The 21597-nt window shown below is 54.3% G+C and overlaps 2 protein-coding genes across 7 annotated transcripts in view; both read right to left on the reverse strand.

The window, feature by feature from the left end:
• Nucleotides 1-7337, reverse strand: part of TRAF7 (TNF receptor associated factor 7) — a 35605-nt gene extending 28268 nt beyond the window's left edge. For 2 of the 6 annotated variants that reach the window (XM_054843086.1, XM_054843083.1), the window contains exon 1: nt 7199-7337. The gene's annotated coding sequence lies outside the window, so the exon portion shown is untranslated. Of the gene's footprint in view, nt 1-3622; nt 3759-7198 lie in introns of those variants that run through there. The other 4 variants (XM_054843088.1, XM_054843087.1, XM_054843084.1 and 1 more) reach the window with 3 other exon arrangements.
• A 1567-nt stretch (nt 7338-8904) lies between these two features.
• Nucleotides 8905-21597, reverse strand: part of RAB26 (RAB26, member RAS oncogene family) — a 31682-nt gene continuing 18989 nt past the window's right edge. The window contains exons 3-9 of the mRNA XM_054843490.1: nt 16325-16366; nt 15448-15514; nt 14998-15050; nt 12849-12914; nt 12617-12673; nt 12092-12168; nt 8905-11805 (exon numbers count right to left, since the gene is read on the reverse strand). Coding sequence (XP_054699465.1) covers nt 11703-11805; nt 12092-12168; nt 12617-12673; nt 12849-12914; nt 14998-15050; nt 15448-15514; nt 16325-16366 — 465 coding nt within the window. The 3' untranslated portion in view covers nt 8905-11702. The remainder of the gene's footprint in view (nt 11806-12091; nt 12169-12616; nt 12674-12848; nt 12915-14997; nt 15051-15447; nt 15515-16324; nt 16367-21597) is intronic.

A 21597-nucleotide genomic window follows, 5' to 3' on the forward strand; every position in this document is an offset into this window, starting at 1 on the left:
GTTGAATAAGAGTGAGCAGTGAAATTGTTGAGTTTGCAGATGACACTAAGATCTTTTGAGTAGTCAAATACAACGTTGATGGTGAGGAACTCAAAAAGAACCCCACAAAGCTGAAAAGACATAAAGGTTGCAGATGAGCTTTTATGGAGATGTTAAGCAATGTGCCTAGGGAAAAATAATGTAAAGCAGGCCTATGCCATGCTCAGCTCTGCCCTGGCAGCTCCAACTCAGGAAAGAGATGCTGCAGTCTCCGTGGACAGTTAGCTGCAATTCTCAGCCCAGAGGGCAGCAGCGAACAGGCCAACGAAACATTGAGCAGCATCACAAAAGCTGTGGAGAACAACCATGAGGGTGTCATTTGGGTGCTACATAAAACCTTGATGCACTTGTCTCCTGAGTGTTGTTGCAGTTCTGGTCTTTGCTTCAGAAGAAGGCCACAGCGTAGTTAGAGAAACTTCAGGGACTGCCAAATAAAATGATCAATGGGCTGTAGTCCCTAGTCCGACTCCTCTGAGTGGTGGGAAAATATCAGGCAAAGGGATTGTAGAAAGTGGTCAGGTTCATGTGCTCTCCATGAATACCATCCATTGACAGAACTGCTGAAGACAGACCTGGGGCTAGGCAGAGCAATGCTCTGACCCAGTTGGGCATTTCTTACACTTGGGGTGACCCAAGACCAGGCTCACAGGCCGAGAGGTGCAGTCAGTACTAGAAGAACATAAAATGTGAACGGAAGTTCAGCCTTTCCAGCAGAGCATGGTACTTCCATCTGGTGGGTCTTAGCTTCTGTGGAACAGAAAGAATCTTTTTATTGTTTACGAGTTTTTGCATTGCTCTTAAAAGTCATACAAACTTTTCTGAGCTACTTAAAGTGAGACCATAATTGTACTGAACTGTCATCAATAAATATAAAAGTGATATTTTTAATTGCTGCTACTTTTACCAGTGCTTCAATTGACTGCAGAGCTGAGAGAGCACATTCAACAGCTGTTTGAACACTGTCATTCCTTTGTGCAAATGCCATTCAGAAAAGTAAATCATTTTGTATTAGGTGCTTTTCCTAATGGGTAATGAGTCCTTGGGATAGAAAAATTTTTTGCAATACTTCACGTTAAAACCTGAAGCAGTAACTTTCAGATGTGTCTGTAACTGGATCAAAAATGATTGCTCTGGTGGAACAAAGCATCTAATTTCCCTCCCCCCCCAAATAAAATCAAGTTAGAAGTTAGAACAGAGGCCAATGTTTAATGCTGTTTCCATGACACAAAAGCTATACTTGAAGCTTTACTTCCATTTTAGGAAACCTGGAAGCATCCACCTACTAAACCATTTTTCTTATGCATGAGGCCACAGACCAGGTTTTGGTAGTGCCCAAGCCCTGCAACTGAGATCAGCTTGTCTTGGCTCAGTACCCACATGGTCACTGCTGGGGTGTCCAGGCTGGCAGAAACAGGCACAATCAGAGCTCTTTCACACAAAGACCTTAATGAAAAGGTGCTTTCAAAGTTGGCCCTAACATGACAGCGCTGCATGCTGTTCCTTTCACAGCTTGTGATCTTTCCCACATCCTCACTCAAAAACCAGAACCACTCAGGGACCTTCACATTATTAAACTGTGTATTTAAGAAAAAAAACCCCACAAAACCCAACCAAGCCCCCAAACCAACAACCTCCCACCCCTCCAAGACAAAAGTCTCAGCCCTGCTGCTGTCTCTTGAGAGGGAACAGCCATTTCCTCTGTGCAAGGCAGGTCACGATATAAGATATCACACTTCAAAAGCTAAGAATAGTCACCTACACAAATCACACCAGAACTGGTGCTAACTGGTCCTCCTCAGCCTTGCTTGACAGAGAGCAAGCAGCTGCCAAGACCCCATGGGGTCCTGCGGACTAGCTGAGGCTCTGCTTCTGGTTTCCCTGCCGCAAACTGGCCTGCAGGAATCCAGTAGATAGATGGGCTTGCAACTCATTTAAAAAAAACCTCTTAAGACATGCCAGGTCAGCAGCAAAGCCTGGTTCTGGAGAGATTCAGCCTCTGTCCTGGCAGGGCAGCACATGAGGAAGCAAAGCCTCTGCTTGGTGGGCTTCAATCTTGGTGGATCAGTTCAGGTGCAGCTGGAGGTCACACAGAAAACCCCTGTGCAAACAGATCCGGAACTCCCTTGCATACCTCTCACCTCCGCCCCATGCAGTGCCGACACAAGCACTTCAGCAAGGCTGTGACCAAGATACTCACTCATGAAAAACAGAAACTAATCCGTCCTCAACCATTCTAGTCCCACCCTTGGCTGTCAATTTACCAAAGTTCAAAAGCTGCTCTCAACTGGCCTGGGACAGGAGCTGAACACCAATGAATGTACTAAGTTTTTAGCAGACACTGCACCCCAACTCTTCCACGAAATCCAGAGGAACGCTTTTCTCACCTGCTGCATTCCCCTCTCCTGGAGCCACCCTGCTAGACCCAAGGCAATCAAAGTTTCTTCTCTACTTCATTCCTCAATTGCTGTGTAGTCACTGAGGGCTTTTCAAACGGCTTTGCCTTACCAGTGACTGCACTTCTCTGGAAAGGTTTAACCACTCCTATCACATTATGAGATTCTTCCAGATTAAAGTCATAAGAAACCTGAACCCATTCATTACTCAGAATGCACAAAGTGTCACTTCCACTCCCTGCTCCCCCCCAAGGTCCTCCAAAGCTTTGAAACTTCACGACACACTCTTGCTTGCCCTCTGTGTGCAATTAGACCAATTTAAGGATCCATCTGAAATGCATCAGCTCCTTCACAAAACAAACAAAAATCCAGTAAATTTCAGTAACCTGCTCTTTTTTTGTACAGTTTCCTTGGACTTTGCAACTGAGAACAAGCAGGAGAGCACAACGTAAGATAGTGATAGTGAGTGTTAACCAGCAACTGAGAAAGCGAGAAAGCTGTAGTGCTTTACAGGTAGCATGTCAGCTGGGCAAAATACAATCAAACTAGTGATGTCCTGCCCCTTGATAAACAAGCATTGAATCCTTGATTCCTGAAGAGATCAGTGGATGTGGACGCTTCCACCGTGGCAAGTCTACTGACAACTTTCAGACAGAAGCACTATTCAGTGTCCCACAACTACCTAACACCACGCTAGGAAAGCTGTATTTAAATTACTCCCCCAATGAACCATTAGCAGCAGTACTGTAGCCACGATGACTTAGGACGCAAGGGAGAGGCAGTGAGAGATACCGCCTCTTCTCACAAACTTGGCTGCTTTGCTCACAACTTCACCTAAAGAGTATAAGGATTTCCCGTTTCTGAAACCGCCAGAAGCAACCTCAGAAAACACTTGCAGGGCTGCTGCACAGTCAAGCATTACACGTCCTTGCAAAGGTCACCCTGAAGGATCATAAAATCAGCATAATACAGGTCTAGCTCGTTGGACAGGCGACAGGTACCCACTTCTAAACTGGTGCTGGATTTCAGATACCTCCTGCTTCTTCACTAAGACATAGACACAGGCATGAAAACAGTTCCTCTCTCACTACTCTCTGTCCGCTAAAGCACAGCGGCCTCTGAGGAACCCTGCCGACACAGCCCTGACATCCAGCACCCAGGGCAAACGCTTTACCTTGGAGGAAACTCACCATCTGCCGTCCAAGCTGGCACGGAGCATTGAAGCCCGGCAAGACGCCACCATGACCAAGTTCCTAAGCTGTGGGCAGGCTTTTCCTTGGTCAAACTGTCTCTTCCGCTATCTGTGTGCGTGTATGTGTGTATCGCTCTTAAGTGATGTAAACAGAAAGGCATGCAGAGCAGTGGGCGATATGTAAATTCAGCTGGAAAATCCCACAGCTCAGCCAATCTCTGAGCTCCCTCGCAGCTTTGCCCTGGCTGCTCTCAGACTGAAGAGGTTTAGTCTAGTGCAGAAAAAAACAACTACTCTCTTAGCACACACAGATTTATTCCTCTGATCAGAGAAATCTCCAGGGACAGGAGAGTCCATCACTCACTTTAAAGGGAGTTTGAGTTTCTCACCCTCTTTAGATAGTTCCCGAACTATTCATAATACTGAGTATCCAGCAGCATAACAAAGAGCAACACAGTCTTTGCTTGTAGAGACAATCCAGGGAAATCCAATTAACTAAGAAACGCCACAAAAAGGCAGAGCTGGTGAGCAGTGCTAGCCTGAAAGACAGGCACTGATGGTGGGGGACTTCTACTGCCGGGACACCCACCCCATGCAGAACAACATGCTCCTACAACTGAGGGTCTCCCAGAGCAGGCACTGCATGGAGAGCTCTCACCCCACTCCAGCACCCAATACACCTGCAGTTTTTACACCTCATTAAAAGCAGCAAGGTAACGGATGAAGCTCCAAACTCAGGCTGCGCTAAAGGCAGAGTGGGAGCAGTCTGTAAATGGGTAAGTTGGGGTGCTGCTGCCCTGGATTCCTGGGGGAGCTGCTGAGCTTGAAAGAAGGGTGACATGCACCCCTGTGAGCAACCACCCACCTCCTCCCTTGCCCCAGGCAGCTGCTATGTCCCCCAACCCAACCCATGGGCAAGGGGACATGCCAGTGTGTGCCTCATCATGCCCATGGCAAAGGAGTACAGCCAGGGAAGGGCAGGCAGAGGGCATAAAAATCTGGAGGGAAGAATTCTGACAAATTGAACTTGTCCACATAATCCCAGTATTGAGTTAGTGAAACCAGGAAGGATTTTCTCTCAAATGCCTTTCTCCTGGCACAGCTGAGCTTGGCTGAGACAACCCAAGAGGCAGGTACAATCATGCTTCAGGAAGCACCACAGTCATGGCTAGCAGGGGCTAGGAAGGTCCTGTGGAACACCAAACGCTCAGCCCATGAGGTCACTAACTGCTGAACGCCAACTGAAGCTGCAAAATGCTCATCGCTGTCCAGGACCAACCCCGGCTGATGTACAGCCACTTCTGCAGCAGCTCATGGCAGGGCAGAGCAGGCATCAGCACCATCATAGGGTGCTCAGCAACTTCCCAGAGCCCGCAGGCCTCCCTGCAGCTCCAGCAGTGAGGTTGTGTTTGTGGAGGCCCAGGAAGGGAATGGTTGACTGCAGAAGGGTTTCAGTCGGGGGCCAAAAACTTACCTGTGGTGCTTCACAAGTGGCTTAAAGTCATCTAAGGCTGTGCTGCCACAGGAACGGGCAGCTGTGGGCCCAGCCCCACCATTCTCACACTGCAGAGTGGCTCGTATCACCATGCCATCCCTCGGGCCAGGGAACCAAACAGCCTGAAAACTATGGATTTGGGTTTTTGTTCGTTGGGTTCGAGCAACATCATGAAAATCCATGTTTGGGTGTTACCAATGAAGGTACCTGCATTCCCTGACTAAATGTTCTGGTCACTCTAGTTCGGCTTAGGTTGCTCACTGCCGCTCGGTAAAATTTAACCTCCCTCATCACGAAACATTCCTTTTTGCCCAGCAGTTTCACCTGCAAGTGATCTGCTGCTGTGCACTGCAGCAAACCAACCCACAAAGCTGGAGCCTTCTGGCTGGATTTACCCTCTCCCTTCTCAGCCTTACTTGAGACAGCAATGCCCAGGGGGCCCCAGGACTTGGAGGAAGACCCAACAGACTGCAGACAGTTCCCTGCTCTTACAGTTTCTTGCATGACACTTAGGAAATCCCCAAACTCTTTGATCTCTCACTCCCCAGGCGTGCAATGAGGACAGCACTGTCTGTTCCCTTGCCCCTTGTCAATGGCGACAGCCAGCTCTTTGGACTCGTGGTTAATAGACACCTGTACAGCACTTGACACAATGCAGCCTCAGTTTTTGGTGGTGCACTGGGTTATCTTCATCACAACACGCTTTCTGTGAACTACCTCCTCTCCTCGCACAGCTCCCAGGGAGCCGTGTAAAGGCTGTCATGGAAGTGGTTGACCTTCTCATGCCACTTTCCCTCAGCAAGGGCTTTCTGGAACCGTCCTTCACTCACACAGACCTCTCCCTGCAAACCTAACAAATGTCAATGTGGCTGTAAGCAAGAGTCACTGACAGAGAAACGCTCGAAGCCAAAATGCAACAGCTATTTAAAAGGAACGCTAACTGCTTGGGACAGACTGAAAAGAATACATCACTGGGGTGAAAACGCACAGGGAGGCAAAATTAAAGTCCTGGGATTGAGAAACAAAGTGTTTGGCAACATTGTCAAAGTCGAAAAAGTAACTGCTGGGCCAGAGTTCTTCACAATACACTTACTCCCCGGAGGGTACAATAGCGTGAACCTGGCTTGCTACATACATATTAAACCTGGCTAACTTATGTACCAGCTTTCTTCTCACACTTATTGGCCCCCAGCAGAGCCTGAGCCGTTGTCTTTGATACCAACATAGCTCAAAAGCAAGCTGGACCAAAAGAAGGTCCTCACTTCTGGATTTCGTGCAACACAACAGGATCATCAGGTTACAGTCACGGATCAAACAGGAGAAAAGCATTTGACAGCAAGTCTGTCAGAGGAGCAGCAGCTGCGAGCTGGCAGTAGAATAAGGCAGAACTAAACAGCATGTTCCAAATGAGAAGATGATAGCGCAGTTTCACTGCCTGCTCTGAGATGTGCAATTGTCTTGGGGCAGTTATGGAAATCTACCACCAAATACCCCATATTGCGTAAATCGTGAAAGCAAAGCATACGGAAATGAGGTTACTGGGAGATCAAGGGAGAACCATCAGCAACACGTGCCACAAGTCACACAAGTAATGGAGCACAAAAAGACAAAACTAAGCATGCCCCACAATGAGGTACGTCAAACAGCAAAGGGAAGGCAGCCGGGGCAAAGAACGCAAGACACGGACAGGATTCACCGAGGACCGAACAACGCAGGAGGTGATGCACGACCTCCTCTGCACACCTGAAAAATCACGCCGGCACCTGTACAGAGTTTAAAACCCAACCAACAGACCGCGCGAGGGAAGGGAACGGGGCGGCAAAAGACGAGGCGGTGCTCGGCAGCCCCCGGAGCCGCACCGAGCAGCCCTGCAGCGCCCGGGGCAGCCGCCGCAGGCACCTCTCCAGAGCGGGGCCGCCCGCCCGGGCCGCCGCGCAGCCCCTCCGTGGGGAGCCCCCGGCCCTCACCGTCCCCATCGCCCAGCCCCTTCCCTCACAGAGCCCCGCGCCCGGCCAGCTCCCCTCAGCCGGGGGGGGGCTCCCCTCAGCCCAACCCGGCCCAGCCCGGCCCCTCTCGTACCTGGCAGTGGCCAGAGCGCCGGCGCCCGGCCCCGGCACATCGCGACCCTGGGCCTGCTCCCCCCTCGGCTAGCGGCTCAGCTGCCGCCCGGGCCGGAAGCCCTGCGCCCCGTGCTCCTCGGGACTTGTAGTCCGGCGCGCTGCCTTCCGCCCGCTCCTCGCCGCGCCTCCGTGACGTTAGGACTACAGTTCCCAGCAGCCCTCAGGGCCCAGCGCTGATTGGCGCTTCCCCAGTCACTCTATACTACAACCACTGTTACTACTGGCTTGGCTCGGCCTCCTCCAGGGACCAATCACACGGCAGCAGACCACCGCCTCGGGCCACGCTGCGCCGCGCGGCGCCATTGGCGAGAGGAAAGACGGCAACCAATGAGCGCTGGGAGAGACAGGAGGGCGATCACGCCAACCGCGCGCGATTGGCCATTTTCGCAGGCAGTCTGACCAATAGCGACGTGGGGGGAGTTATAAAGTCTGCAGCTGGGGCACGCGGCCGGTCTTTCCAGCCAGAAGGTAAGGAGGAGCGGCGGCAGCCGGGCCGTTAATGGCGGCGGGCTGATGATGATCTCTCTCTACCTTTCTGACACCTCGTCTGAGGGCGGCGGGCGGCCGCAGCCCCTGCTGACCATCTACGGCTGAGGCCCGAGGCAGCCGCGGCGGGGCCGAGGAGGGTGAGACGGCCCGCTCTCACCATTCTGCTTTCTTTCTCCTCAGGGGCTGGCGGGAACCGGATCGCGGCGGCCCGAGGGGCGGCGAGGCGGGGGCGATGAACGGCCACGTAGGAGCCTGGCAGCGGGTGGCTTTCCCGGGGGCCTGGGTGGTGTGGGCCGGGCACCGGCACCCTCCGTGCCCGTCGGCTGGCCCTGCCTGTCGGGAGGCTGCATGGGCAGGCAGCGCGGCCTACGCGCGGGATTTCAGGGAAGTAAAATAAAGTGTCGCTTGTTTTTAGCGTACCATGCATTCCCGTAAGCTACTGCTGGGATCTACAGCCGTGGGGAAAGCACGAGTGGGCTTCAGGCGGGTGAAACTGGGGCTGGGGCAACTGCTTCGTGCCTTGCAGAGCCGCTATTCGAGGCATCGTGTGGGCTGCAAGCTCTGGAGCAGAGCAAGTGATGCAGCTCCCGGGACGGCTAACAGATGTGCTCTTCTGGGGTTGCTGTATCAAACGGGGATGCTGCTGTTTCTCATGCTGTACAACTTGAGAGTCAAGGCAGTTTTTAAAGCACAAAGAAGCAGCTGCAGAGCTGCCTGAAGTACAAGTAGTGTGGGTAACTGAAGGGATTCACAGGTGGCAGTTCTTGCCATATGTATGAATTTCAGTGCTAGATTGCGTAGATGACTACTTGAAATGTTGGGGTTGCTGAGGCTAACTAGCTTTTTAATAAAGTCTTCAAAAGACTTGTTTTGCTTTTGCTTCTGTTTTTCACAAATCTAATGGGTGGAATGTAAAACCACAGACCAACTTTAAACTTTACATTTGGGCACCCAGCAGACCATTTCTACTATTAATATATACTTTGAAGGGGATCAGAGCCTCTTAAAACATGTGCTGCAGCTTAGCCCAGCTCCCTTTGATTCATGCTGGTTGCATTGGAGCACCTGAACACATGCTGGTGATGGAAGGATCTAGGTGGGTTTAAGTGTGAGCTAAACTATTTGAAAGATTAAACAGTGCAGGTGTGTTAACCAAAATACCATTGTAGCCACAAAGATTATTAAAAAAATTTATTAACAGGAATGAAACAAAAGCTGTAAACAAGCGGCAAAAATGAGAAGTTGCATGTAATGCTGAGTCCTCTGGCTTGTTTGAATGCACCGAACAATTAATTCCTCATCGCTTGGTGGCAGTAAAGGCCCGTGTAAGAAGATGCCAAGTAACAGTCTGAGGAAGAGCTTTAGGAAAGGTCGATGTACAGGCGTTGGGATACCAGTTGTATAGAGGGAACTTGTGACTGGGAGAGATGGGGGTTGAATCTGGCTTAGAGTTTGTGGTACTAGACCTAAACACAGTTGTGATGTCTCTGCTGTAGTCGTTAGCTCCCAACAGGTGTAAAGTACTCTGAATGGTAGCATTTACATATTCCTTATCTGAATCATTTTTTAAATTGGTTTTGGTCCCACACTGAAGAAGTAAGTTGAGTTGTAGGCTTTTTCTTCAAGATGGCAAGATGCAAGGCTCTCCTGCCCTGCGAGGAAGAGAGAAGGCAGCAACCTGATGGGAGCATTAAGAATACTGCTGCTTATTTTTGGCCTCTGGGAGACTCTAGCTTCTGGGGTAGCGTGTCTGTGCAGCGATGGGCACCTCAGGACAGGGGCTGGTGCTGCACTGCCAAGGCCAGGCTGAGAAAACACAGTGCCCAAGGCACAGCTGGGATACCAAAATACTGGTACTTAGCAAGCTCAGGACTAGAGAAAAATCCCACTCCTTTTTTTTCTTCACTGCTAGCAAGCGTGTGCTACACAGCCCAGGATGAGAATGGAGGTGGCTGTGAGATAAGCAGCTTCATGTAGGAGACACTGGACAAGCAGCAGCCACAGGAGCACAGCTAAGCTCACCAAAGCAGCGTGAAATAGCGAGTTTTACAGATTCTTGTGCACTTCTTGACAGTGCCCAAGCCACTTTCAGAGCCTTCCCTGTGTTCTGTTGCTAGTTGCAAACAAGAGAGCGCTTGTAGCAGACATTGCCACCTTTTAGAGCAGGTAAAGGTGAAGAGTCTCATTCCAGTTATTTCAGAGAAAGCCTCGGCTGAGGAATGGATGGCTGCTGCTCTGGTGGGAGCATCTGTGTCAGTGCTGGCCATCCCCGTGGATCTGTGGGGAGCGCTGCTGCTGAGGTGGGACATGGGGGGCCCTGACTGCTGTTCCCCCACAGCCCCGCTTGCTGCTGCCGCCTGCCTGCTCCTGCGGTACTCGTAGCAGGGGTCTGCTCCTGGCTGTGCGCTGCAAATATTCCTGCAGGAATGGCTTTTCAATAAGTTTAAATAAATTTTAAAACAGGCAGTTGAAAGACTTGTTTCTCCCTAAAAAGCTATTTAGGAAAAAAAAATGCTCTGTTTGCAGCAGGTTTATTTTAACATCCTTTTTTTTCATACTGTTATTGTGCTGGATCCACTTTAAGCAGTAGCTGCTCATTTTACTGAGGAGCGTAGCTCTGAGGAGTCCCTGTCTGCCTGAACCACACACAGTGGCTGCGGAGGGTCTTTGTGCATGTCAGGAATGCAGCGCTGGAGCTACACCCCGAGCGAAACAAGGGGCAGCGGCGTCTGAACTGAATGCTGAGAGCGCTGGTGCCTGGCTGGCGGCTGGAGAGCGAAGGATGGGTTATTTTACTTAAAATGGTCCGTTCAGGGCAGCGCGGGGAGGTTCAGTGCAGGGGGCACCTGGTGTCGCGCATGTGGAATTTTCAAAGAAGAAAATTGTCAAAGGCAGAACGCTTCATCCAAATTCAAATTTGTACTTAGAGGTGCTGCTTTAAAAAAGATTAAAAAAAAAAAAAAAAGCCAAATGCCTGACACAGACCAAAGGGGTGAGGAGTCCCACTGAAGAGAGCTGGCAGAAGAGTCTGAAACCTGTGAAATCAATGCCTACAGCATCCCCCCAGCTTTCTTCAGTTAACAGAAAGAGTTGTCCCAAGAGAACTTTGAAGATATCAAAGCATTGTTGCAGTCTAAAAACGCTATCACACTTACATGAAGGTATTTAGAATAAGCTGCAGTACATTAGATTTCTTCTCAATTAAAGTACTAGAAACAGCAGTAGTAAGAGAACCAAAGCCTTTACCAAACAGATAAACATTCAGGAATCCCTGTACAACAGATAGGTTAGCAGCAGCTTACTCAAACAGACAGCTAAGCTCTTTTCTGCAGGGAAGAGGAGAAGCCTTCGTCGAGGAGGTGTGTTACACCACATGAAAGATGGACAGACCTAAGTAAGCAACTACAAAAATGGTTGCCTCCAAAACAAGTCTTTCCTGTGCGCCCCGGGCCAGGGCTCTGAACAGCTGAATTCCAGGTGTGTGGGGAAAGGAAAGGGAATTTAGGACTTTTTCCTACCCAGATGTTGGGGAGAAGGCGTTCGCTCGTTCCCCTTAGTCACGTCACAATTCCTACTAACATTAAAGAAGCCTCATAACGCTCCTGGCTGCTGCTGAACGGGTAGAGGCAGCCAGGTCTGCCGAAGGAGCGACGGCGAGACCCCAGCCCACCCCAGTCCCTTCCTGAATGCCCCCCTCCCACCTGCATGGGAAGCGGGAGCGACCGGAGAGGGAATCCGGAGGGCTCGCAGTGCGGATGGATGTGACGGGGGCTCGGGGAGCAGCACCTGGCTGCAACACGGCCAGTGTCCGTCCCGGCCGAGAGCTTTTTCTGCTGCTGCTTCCATTCCCCACGTCTCAGCTCACCTTTCAGGCAGATACAGACACGACAGACAGACATGCACACACTGTCCACGAGGAGAGAGCGCGGCGCACAAACACTTGGCATGAGTCTCTGTACAAATCACCGAGCGCATTAGGACCTGCAGCAGCCCGAGCCTCTCACTTCCTTCTTCACGTAGTCGTGGAGCTTGAATTTGGGCTCGTTGGGCAGCTTCATGGACCTGTGCTTCAGTTCCCTGCGAGAAGGGGGAAACCACGTTACTTTTCTGCCTGTGCCGCCTGCTTCTAAGCTGCCTGGCCCAGCTCAGTTGAACTTGACTTGGTCTAGATGGTTTGCTAAAGCTCCCCTTGATGAGACATGTTGTATCTCATGTGAGATGGGCAAGTATCTGCCAGCACAAGAGCTGAAGGTGGGAGCTCAGGGAATGGAAAGAGGGGTGACAGTGCCAGCCTTTATCTCAAAGACTGCTACCCCCCCCCGCGGGAGAGATGCCCAGCACGGCTGCCGCACCAGTCACTTACTTTGCAATGGCTGTGAACGCTAATTCAACATTGAGGCCACTTTTTGCGCTGGTCTCCATAAAGGGCACACCGTACTCCTGTGGGACAAGACACACCAGCATCAGAAATGTCACCCAGGGTGTCCCCGGGGGATCGGGAGCTCCCGGCTCGCGCCGAGCCCCGGCCGACATCGGTGCCTGCCGCAGGAGCTGCCCTGGCAGAGGGGCTCTGCCACGGTGGGCAGGAAAAGCTGAGTGAGGGTTCACAGCTCAGGTGTTTCTTACACATCTTCAGAAATAATTTCTGAGATCAAAGAAGCGAAAAATGTTAGTGGAAGCTTAGAGGAAGAAGAGCAGATGAGCGGGAAGAGGAGAGCAAGACAAGGGAAGAAAAGCAAAGTGCTCCCAGACATATTTTTGGTCAGACTGGTCTCCAGTTAACCATTCCACTGGTGTACATCATCAATTACAAGTTGTTCTACTTGCACATCCCCCGTCAGAGCACGCAACAACCAATTCCGCTGCAGCAGACAGACACCTCACGTACCTTGGCTAATTTTTCTCCATCTTCCCTTTTCACCACTCTGTCCTGGGCCGAATCCACCTGCCAACAGGTAACAGCAAAGAGCAATTTGGGATGATTTGGAAGGTCAGTAGACAACCCCCACATCCCCCAACGCCCTCCCAGGCTCCCCTGCCCACGGCTGCAGCGCAGCTCCGTCATAGGACCGTCAGGGGAGGAAGAGGAGGCTCTGGCAAAGCCGTGGGGCCGGGCTCACCTTGTTTCCCAGTAACATGAGGACCACGTCCTGCTGCGCGTATTCATGAATCTCTGTCAGCCAAGCCTGGGGAGAGACAGCCAGAGAGAGGGTTAGCGGGAGGAGGAAGATGCGGGACCACCCCGGTCCTGGGGACAGGACACCCCCCCCGCCCCGTGGGAAACGCTACCGTCCCCGAGCAATGCTGGGGGGTGTTACATGGACACAGGGAGGGGGTGGCTGGGGATTAGATGCAAAACGAAAAGCCCAGCTCAGAAACGGCTGTGCAGGGTGGGAGCGGCAGGCAGGATGCAGCCAGTCCCACAGATCCCCTGCGATTCAGCAGCACCCTGGGAGAGGAGCAGCCTCCTTCCTTGTGGTTCGGCAGGAGAAGCCAGCCAGCAGCCAGCAACTCGGCCCCAAGGACACCCTTTCCCAGAGAGCCCTGCAGATCAGGGGGTGTCCTGGGACGCCACTGAGCCCTGGGGAACCCGCTTCGCCGAGCAAGCCTGGCACCCTGCTTCGACTGCTGACCAAAGCCCCCATTCTCAAGGGTAACGGCAGCCTTTCAACCCTGCTGCCCGCTCCATCTGACCACAGGCGCTTACAGGAATTTAACCCGAATTCCCTCTCAATTGGGACATTAAGACCAGACCTCCTTTTGGAGGAAAAGGCTGAGGGTTTGCTCTGGGACATGCCCCATGCCTGTGTCCTGCACATGCTGCCCCTGTGCTGAGCACACTTGTCTCGGCAGGTGGCTGAACCTGCAACCCCAAACCACGGGGTGGCTTCCCTGCCCTCTAATCCAGCCTGATCTAATCAAACCTGCCCTAATTCCCTGTAATCCCTGACCCCGCGGTGCGAGCGGCTGCTTGCTGCCTCCCAGGCGGGCAGCGCTGCTGCAGCCCATGCCCTGGCTCCGAGCACTGACGCTGGGTTCATGGCAAGTGCCGGGCGATCCCTGCTCCACCACCGCTCCTCACCCAGCAGCATCCTGCATCAATCACCAGCTGGCCAGGAAAGCGAGGGATGATTCGGGATTGAAGCAGGAGCCCAATGCACACGGACAAAGCGCCAGGACCCCATCGCATCCCGGCTGGGCTCGGGGTGCTCAGCTCGACGGATGGGTTGGTCCAAGGGACACTGGGTCACTCCTGACAACCCCCCTTGGCTCCCTTCTGGCACTCTTCCCCCTCCATCCCTCTTTCCAGCACCTGGCACTCACTCTGGGCACTCACTCCTTGCCCCCAGGGGCGGGCATGGCAGATCACGGCCCCCCGCTCCCCACGCTGAGGTGTTAATGCTGGCGCGGCCCCTCCCGTGCTGTTAAACAGGGCGTTTTTGCTGGTGCACAGCCTGCTCGCTGCAGACGCACACGGTGTACTCTGTGTCCGGGACACGAGCAATTACATCCTGTTCGTCCGGGGCTGATTGCTCCCCAGGCTAGCAGCACGCTCTGCCGGGGTCGAGTGGGGCGAGGGGGGGGACGCTGAGGCCAGGTCCTCCTGCCCCACCACACGGTGACATGCCCACGGGCAGCGTTTGTTCTCCCCCTCTCTAGCAGATTTAAGGGAGCCCTCTGCTCCAACACCGCTCCCCAGCACCCCTGAAACACCCACACCGGGGCTGAGGGTCAGCCCGGGGGCCGGGTCTGCAGGGAGGGGGCAGACTTGGGCAGCACAAGGGACCCCCACAAAAACCGGCAGGAAGGGCAGGTCTGCTGGGGGCGAGGAGCGTGTAGCAGGATGCGACCCTCTCCCCTGCCTGGGTTTGGCACTAAGGTGGGGGGGGCAACGTGGCCCCCCAAGCCTGACCTGTCGGGACCTGAAGGTGCAGAGGAAGACGAGGAAGCACCTCGCTTGGTAAAGCTGCCTGCACTCATTTACCTGAGCAAGTTCTCCAGCCAGTACTATAGTTACACACAGTGTAAATCTGCCGGTGAAGTGAATCCGTCACCCCTTTTATTTACTATGAAAGGGAAAAACATCTCTGTGTGTCCTCTGGTGTCCTCGTAGGCAGACCTGTCATCAGCCAGGCGCTTAGCATTAACCACAGCCCTTCTGGAAACAATCCCGGTTCGCACCACCAATGTGCATCTCCTGCAGCACATACCCCCTCCCCAGGGCCGATCCGCAACCGCGACCCAGCCCATCACACGCGAGGGACAGACCTGGATGTTGTCAAACGATGCTTTGTTGGTGACATCATAGAGCAGGAGCAGGGCTGCCGAGAGAGGGACGGAGCGTTAATGCTGGTGCCGTGGTGCGGGGCAGAGGCACGGCCAAGCAGAGCCCACAGCTCAGAGCTTGCTCTGCACCGTTCCCCGAGGCAGTGCGTGCACCCCACTGCCGGTCACACCTGGGGACACGGCGTTAAAGCACCACTGAGGTCCCTGCTGTAAAATACAAAGCAACATGCTTAAATCCACTACGGACAATGCCTTAGACACACGGTGTTTGCACCTTGACACGCAGAGGCTCCTCCATCCTTGGCGGCTGCTTCCTACAGGGAAACCGCTTCGGTGATTCCCGACTCACCTGGCCTGGAGTCGCAGCCCAGGGTCCCGAAGAGCCGGAGGGAGGGTGCTCCCCCCCCGGGAAGCAGAGGCGGCCGTGCTTACCGTGGGCGTCCCGGTAGTAGGCGTGGGTGACGCTGCGGAAGCGCTCCTGCCCGGCCGTATCCCAGATCTGGAAAGCAGACGGGAGCAGAGGGGTCAGCCATGACCTGCCAATGCGCGGGCTGAGGGACCCACCCAGCACCAAAACCAACACCAAACCAAACGGCACGGTGCAACCCCCGGAAGCTTCTTCGGCCTTTTGCTTCTAGGGGCAGTAATAGGAAAAATGACAAGTGCAATAAATATTGAAGCAGCACCTCCCCGCTCCTCAGCCTGTGGAGACGATGGTGCGTGGCAAAGGGCTCTCGACGCGTCCCTTAATCGGCAAATCCATCCAGCAGATGGATGCGTGGGGACCCGCTAATTTAATTTATCAGTTTTTAATGCAGCGATACGTTTGCAGAGTGCCATGCTGCTGTCGGGGGAAGATCAGCGCTAATGTTGTTACTGAGCTCCTGCCAAAGGGGTCAGAGAAATGGTTGGGTCTTCGGGGGGGCAGCACGGCTGGATGCAGGCTGAGCCAGAGGATGTGGATCCCTTCAGAGGGTCTCCGTCCCTCTCACCGTCCTCTGGCTCTCCCAAAGCAGGAGCTGCCTGGAAACACTGGGCAAAAACCCCACAGACTGCTCCGGTGCCGCCGCCTCCGGCCGCAGTTGCCAGCAGGGAGGTGGGGACGGGGATCACCATGGCCAGAACAGCCCCCAGCCTCAAGCAGGCTCCCACCAAGGGCACAGGGCAGCCGAAAGGGCTTGTAAGGCTGTCCCAGAGCAGGAGACGCAACGGCAAAGGATGGAGATGGGGGTCCTGCTTCTGGGGTGCTCCCAGCCCTGAATGCCCCAGGTGGAGTGAGGGAGCTGCTACCAGGGCCACGGGGACATACCTGCAGCTTCACCTTCACCCCATCCACCGTCAGCACCTTATTCTGAAAGAGAAGAGAAAGGGGAGTGAGGGGCGAGCACGGCTGCAGGACGCTGAGGACCCTGGGCACCCCAGCCCCCCAGCCGCGTTTGTCCCCGAGCCCTCGGGCTGATCTCCTCTCCCCACTTCTTAAACTCGCTTACATTGGTCCCAGCGCCTGTTGGAGCCACTTGCACCATGGCCCAGCCAGAAGATCGTTCCCTGCATCTGCCGCAAGCTACATCTATTTGGATAGTTAAATCCTCGCGGCTGCAAGGCTGATTTAGTGCGGTGTGCGGCTCGGGCTAGAAGACCTCTGGCAATAAATTAATGAGCGCCAGCATGCCATCTTAATGGCCTTCAAAAGACACAGCCAACTACTCCATATTTAGTTAGCAACTTAAAAATAACTCCTTTTCCTGCTGTTCGTACCCATTTTTCTCCCAGTGAGCTCACGTGTGGTGGTTGGTTTTTTTTTTTCCTGTTTGGTTTTTAGCAGCGGATGTGGGAAGGAGGAGGAGAGGGGGCAGTGCCCCTCCACGCTGCCCCTTGGGGTTTTCCCCAAAGCCAACAAGAAACTTTCTGTGACCGCCCAGGTAACGCCCCGGCAGATCCGGGAGCAGTGTGGGGCTGCGGGGGGAGCCCATCGGTGCCCCTCCGGGTGGCTGTGCCGGCCAGCGAGGGCAGGGGATGGATCCTGACCACGTCCCAGAGCGACTGCCAGCCTGGCGAGCTGCACCAGGCTCTCTAAGTTTTAATGAAACCCAATCCTAACGATCCAGCAGTCCCAGGGGAAGAAGAAGAGAAGAGATTAATTTGCCTGCTCGATGCACAGAAATTAGCACAGTAATCAGTAGGACGTGATGAAAACACAGCCAGGGAACGGTGCACTGGCAGGATGGGGCAGCTGTTCGCTGCTCCGGTGATGCCCGATTTAAATCCCTTTTCCCTGGAGCAGGCATGGGGTGCTCTCCCCGCTCCAGACACGCAGCCGTGGGATGGCCAGGGCTGTCCTGACCCTGGCCGGGCTCTGCTGGCTCAGCCCCGCTCCTCACCTTCCCCGACACCGACCGGCAGAAACACGGGCTCTGCCCCGGCTCACCCCTCAGCACCGGACACGCCACCAGCTCCGGTGCCACCAAAACCCTCCCAGGCAAACAGCAGCACACACATGCCGAGGGCCATCCCCGCACATCCAACACCGCTCGGCTCCTCAGGATGCCGGTGCTGGCATCACCCTGCCAGGCCAGCGCCAGTGGGGCTCTTCATTTCTGTTTTGATGTTTTTAATTAGGGCAGAGGGAGCATCTCGGTCCTGCACATCTATGCTCGCCGAACGGCAAGGATACGGACGAGGAGGAGAGGGCAGGAGTGAGCCAGAGCGCTAAATTTACACAGTCTACTAAAGCAGGTGCAGGGGAGACGATCGTGGTTTATAAATACCTTCAAAGGCAGCAACCGAGACGAGGGAGCGGAGTGATTCACAGCCCAGGATCAGTAAAAATAGGCAGCCAGGCTGCGGCGTGGGGGAGCCGAAAAGCGCTCAGGGAACTGGCCGGGGGCGCAGGACTGGCTCGCCGTGCCCCAAGCATGGAGCCGTGTCTTTCCCCAGGACACGAAGCCGGGGCTGCTGAAGGCTCGAAGTGCTTAAAACTGAGGGTCCCCACTGCCGTGACGTGCTCCCCAGCCCCCGGCATCTCTGCACGCGGGCTCCCAGGTGAGTGCGGCCATGCCAGGCGAGCTGTCCCGGGGTGGAAACACGCGCCATGGCAAACAGCGCCGAGAAAACCCGACCGGAGGACCTGCGCCTTTGCCGTCATTCCCAGCAGATGGAGAACCACGCTGACAGGCACCTGTTTTGTGGGTGAGATGGAGCAGATTTACCTTCTGCAGAAGATCCAGTCTCTACGCTCAGTTTGCTGTCCGAAAACCCCGGGTCCTACCACAGGTCCCAGTGCCGCACCGGAGTCCCGCAAGGCGGAGGGGCTGGGAGCCCTGGGCTCCGCACCAGCACGGTGCTCGTCCAAACACTGTCCCCAGTCGGTGGCAACCAGCTGTCGCTGCCACCTGCCAGGGACCGTGCCAGGGATGCCGTGCCGGGAGCTGGAGAGGCAGGAAAACACTCTGCGTGTCCCTGCTGGCCCCGGAGCGCCCAGCTGATGATGACAAGGGACGATGACACCAGGAGCTTCACGTTAAAAACTGCACTAAACAAGTGCCCTTCCCTGCGCAGCTCCACGGCCACGCCAGCACCTCCAGCTTGGAGGACAGTGTGCGCTGAGGGATGGCTGTGCCCAGGGATGCGGCCATGTCCCCAGCGTGGCCGTGCTCCAAAGGCGACCAGCCAGCAGGAGGGGGGAGAACACAGCCCCGGCCCTGAGCATGGACCAGCCGAGCCGAAGCGACCACAAAGCATCTGGTGAGCAGCCGAAAAAGCTGAAGCTCCGACGCTGCACACCTCATGCATCGACCTCCACTTCAGGAGCTTAATTAAAAGCAAAGCTGGCAGCAGCAGGATTCACACTAATTACGACTGACCTACATTTTAGAGGGGGAAATGCTTAAATCTAATTAAAGGCTGCATGTGGATCCAGGTGCTGCTGGACTGGGCTGGGGAAAGTAGTGGATTCCCTGGGGTTTCGGTGTGGAACAGAGCAGCGTTTCAGGATGAGTATTTGCAGAGATGCTCCTGCAGGCAGGAGACACAGCCGGAGCTGTCTGGAGCAGCGGCTCCTGCCTGCATCCCTGCCTGCCCCCAAGCACAGGGCGCTGCAAAACACGGGTGAAGAAGCTGAGAAGAAGGTGGGAGGAGTGGGGTGGGAAAAGGCAGGGGCTGCTGCCAGCAGCACACAACAGCTCCCGTTGGGGCCACATGAACCAGATGCCCAAGTCTTCCCCCATACATGGCTAATAGACTTTCCAGCTTCCAATTATTATTATTTTTTAAGGAGCTGCAGTTCAATTCCATGCCCACAGCCTTTCAAAGGCACAGCTGGGGGGTTTAACGACTAATAAGCATCCAAAGACAAAAGATGACGTGTGTCAATGCACTGAAACATGAAATACACTGCCGGGCCTGATCATAATGAGAGGGGTCGTGGTGTTCGGGGTTTATTCTTAATCTTGCGCAGTTTAATGTAATAGGGGTAAAACTCACAGCAGGCCACATGCTATGCAAAAGCGGGCAGAAAAGCTGTCCCCGCAACTCAGCTCTGTTGTTGCCCTTTGCAATTTCAGTTTTTATGTGTCCTTTTTCCTGGGGCTTTGACAATGTTATTAAAATACCTTCTAGCAGGGGCTGCAGCAGAATGCCTGGGGTGCCTTTGTTGGTGGAACATGATGCCCATGAGTTAAATAATCCTCAGGATGTCAGATAAATAAAGTTGGAACCTTGCAGATGCAGAAAAAATTAAATTACCAAGTACAGATGGTCCTCAATTAAAAGCAGCGTTATCAACACACCAACGGCCCCGCTGGCTGCAGCCCCGGCGCAAACCCGCCCCAGCAACGGCAGCACGAGAGCAGCCGTTTGGAGGCAGAAAGGAGGGAGGAAAAAAGTGCCCACGACAAGGTGAAACTGTGCTACTCCCCAAAATGTGCACCCCGTGACGGACAATGCTCCCACCCAAATCAAGGTGCCCCCACTCTGCTCTCAGGTCAGCTCGTCAGCGGCTGCGGTTTGGGCAATGCCACCCTCCCGGTCCACGGGGTCCCCATGGTGCTGGTGAACCACACCGGAGTGACCGGCACATCCCAGCCCACCCGCAGACACACGGCGAAGGCTGCAGCGTAACCCAGGGTCAGCAGTCGCACGACAACCCTGCCGCTCCCCAACTTTTCCACGCATTAGCTCATTAATTAAAGCCTTAAAAATTAAATTGGATACATGGATTAACTCGCTTCGCAATTAATCTGACAAATGGAAAGCTGCTTGCTGACACCACTCAGGTTCCAACCAGGGGAACCCCTCACCCTGGCTCCTGGCTCCAACACCCACCCACCAGAGCATCCCCCTGCATGGGTGGGCACTGCGTGGCACAGCACGTCCTGGGCATGGCCGCAGCCCGGCGTGCACAGCCCCAAAGGAGGGAGAGGGGACGGGCAGCGTTTGGGGACCCGCTGAGGGACCCTGCTGTGCCTGGCCCACAGCCCTGCTCCTGCCCAAACCCTTGGGGTCGTGTCCTGGAGAGGAGGAGAAGAGAGAAACCCTGGGGGCTGCAGGGTCCTGGCAAGGACTGAGGCCCCCGTCCCTGTCGCCGCTGCTGGGGGCCGCGGCTGCGCCAGCACCTCTGCTGCAGTGGGCTTGTTCCCAGAGCCCGTAGGGGTCCGGCCCCCAGCCGTCCATCTCCACTTTTACAATGGAAAAGAAAAAGCCCCCCCAAATGTCATTAGTGCGCTTTGGAGGGAGCCCCTGCGGCTGACCAGGGGCGAGTTCCTGCAGAAAGGGGAAAAAATTGCATTAGCAAATATACATCAAACTCAACCGAAGGCAGCTGGGGCACCAGCTGAGTTAATTAGCAGCAGTAACAGCTCTGCTGCGGGCTGCAGGACTGACAGCACAGCCACCCAGCAAACTTCATTAGGGCTGCAGTGTCACACACCAACCACGGCCGGGGGGCTACCAGGACCCCATCGCTGCTGGGGAGCACATGGGGAATGGGGGAGAGATTGGGGCATCCTTTATTTTTAGGAAGCCAGGAGGAAAAGAGCAGCATGGCAGGGGCGAGCTGGCTGAAGGGATGCTGGGGGACCCCAGCCCCGTGCCAAGGCAGGACCCGGATCCAAATTCACACTCAGCAAAGCCCGGAGAGCCCCTGCCTCCACGAGCACAAAGGCTCCCGTGCCGGGAGGAGCTGGGATGCAGTTGTGATGGAGCCCTAGCAGACAGACAAGTGAACGCCACCTCCAAAAGCGGCTGCAAAAATAGATTAAGGATCGATATGGAAATCTGCCCAAAACAGCAGGACACTGCATTAAATTTACTCATTAAAACCCTGAAGTTTTCCCACATGTGTGTGTGCTGCTGCCAGCAAGCTGGTCCTGGCGGCTCAGCATCTTCTCCAGCCACAGCAGCTTGGCTCAGGGACAGCCCAGCCCTGTGCCAAGGTCAAGGCTGGAAGAGCAGCCCCTGCTTTGCTCCCTCAGTACAAGCAGTCCTTTAAAAACCTGGTCCCTCAAAATAAAGCAGCCAAATTGGGTGATACTTGAGACTGAAAATGAGAAAATTTCATTTTCATTTGAGAAAATGAAAAAAAAA

The sequence above is a fragment of the Grus americana genome, chromosome 15 (assembly GCF_028858705.1).
Source record: "Grus americana isolate bGruAme1 chromosome 15, bGruAme1.mat, whole genome shotgun sequence".
Taxonomy (NCBI): domain Eukaryota; kingdom Metazoa; phylum Chordata; class Aves; order Gruiformes; family Gruidae; genus Grus; species Grus americana.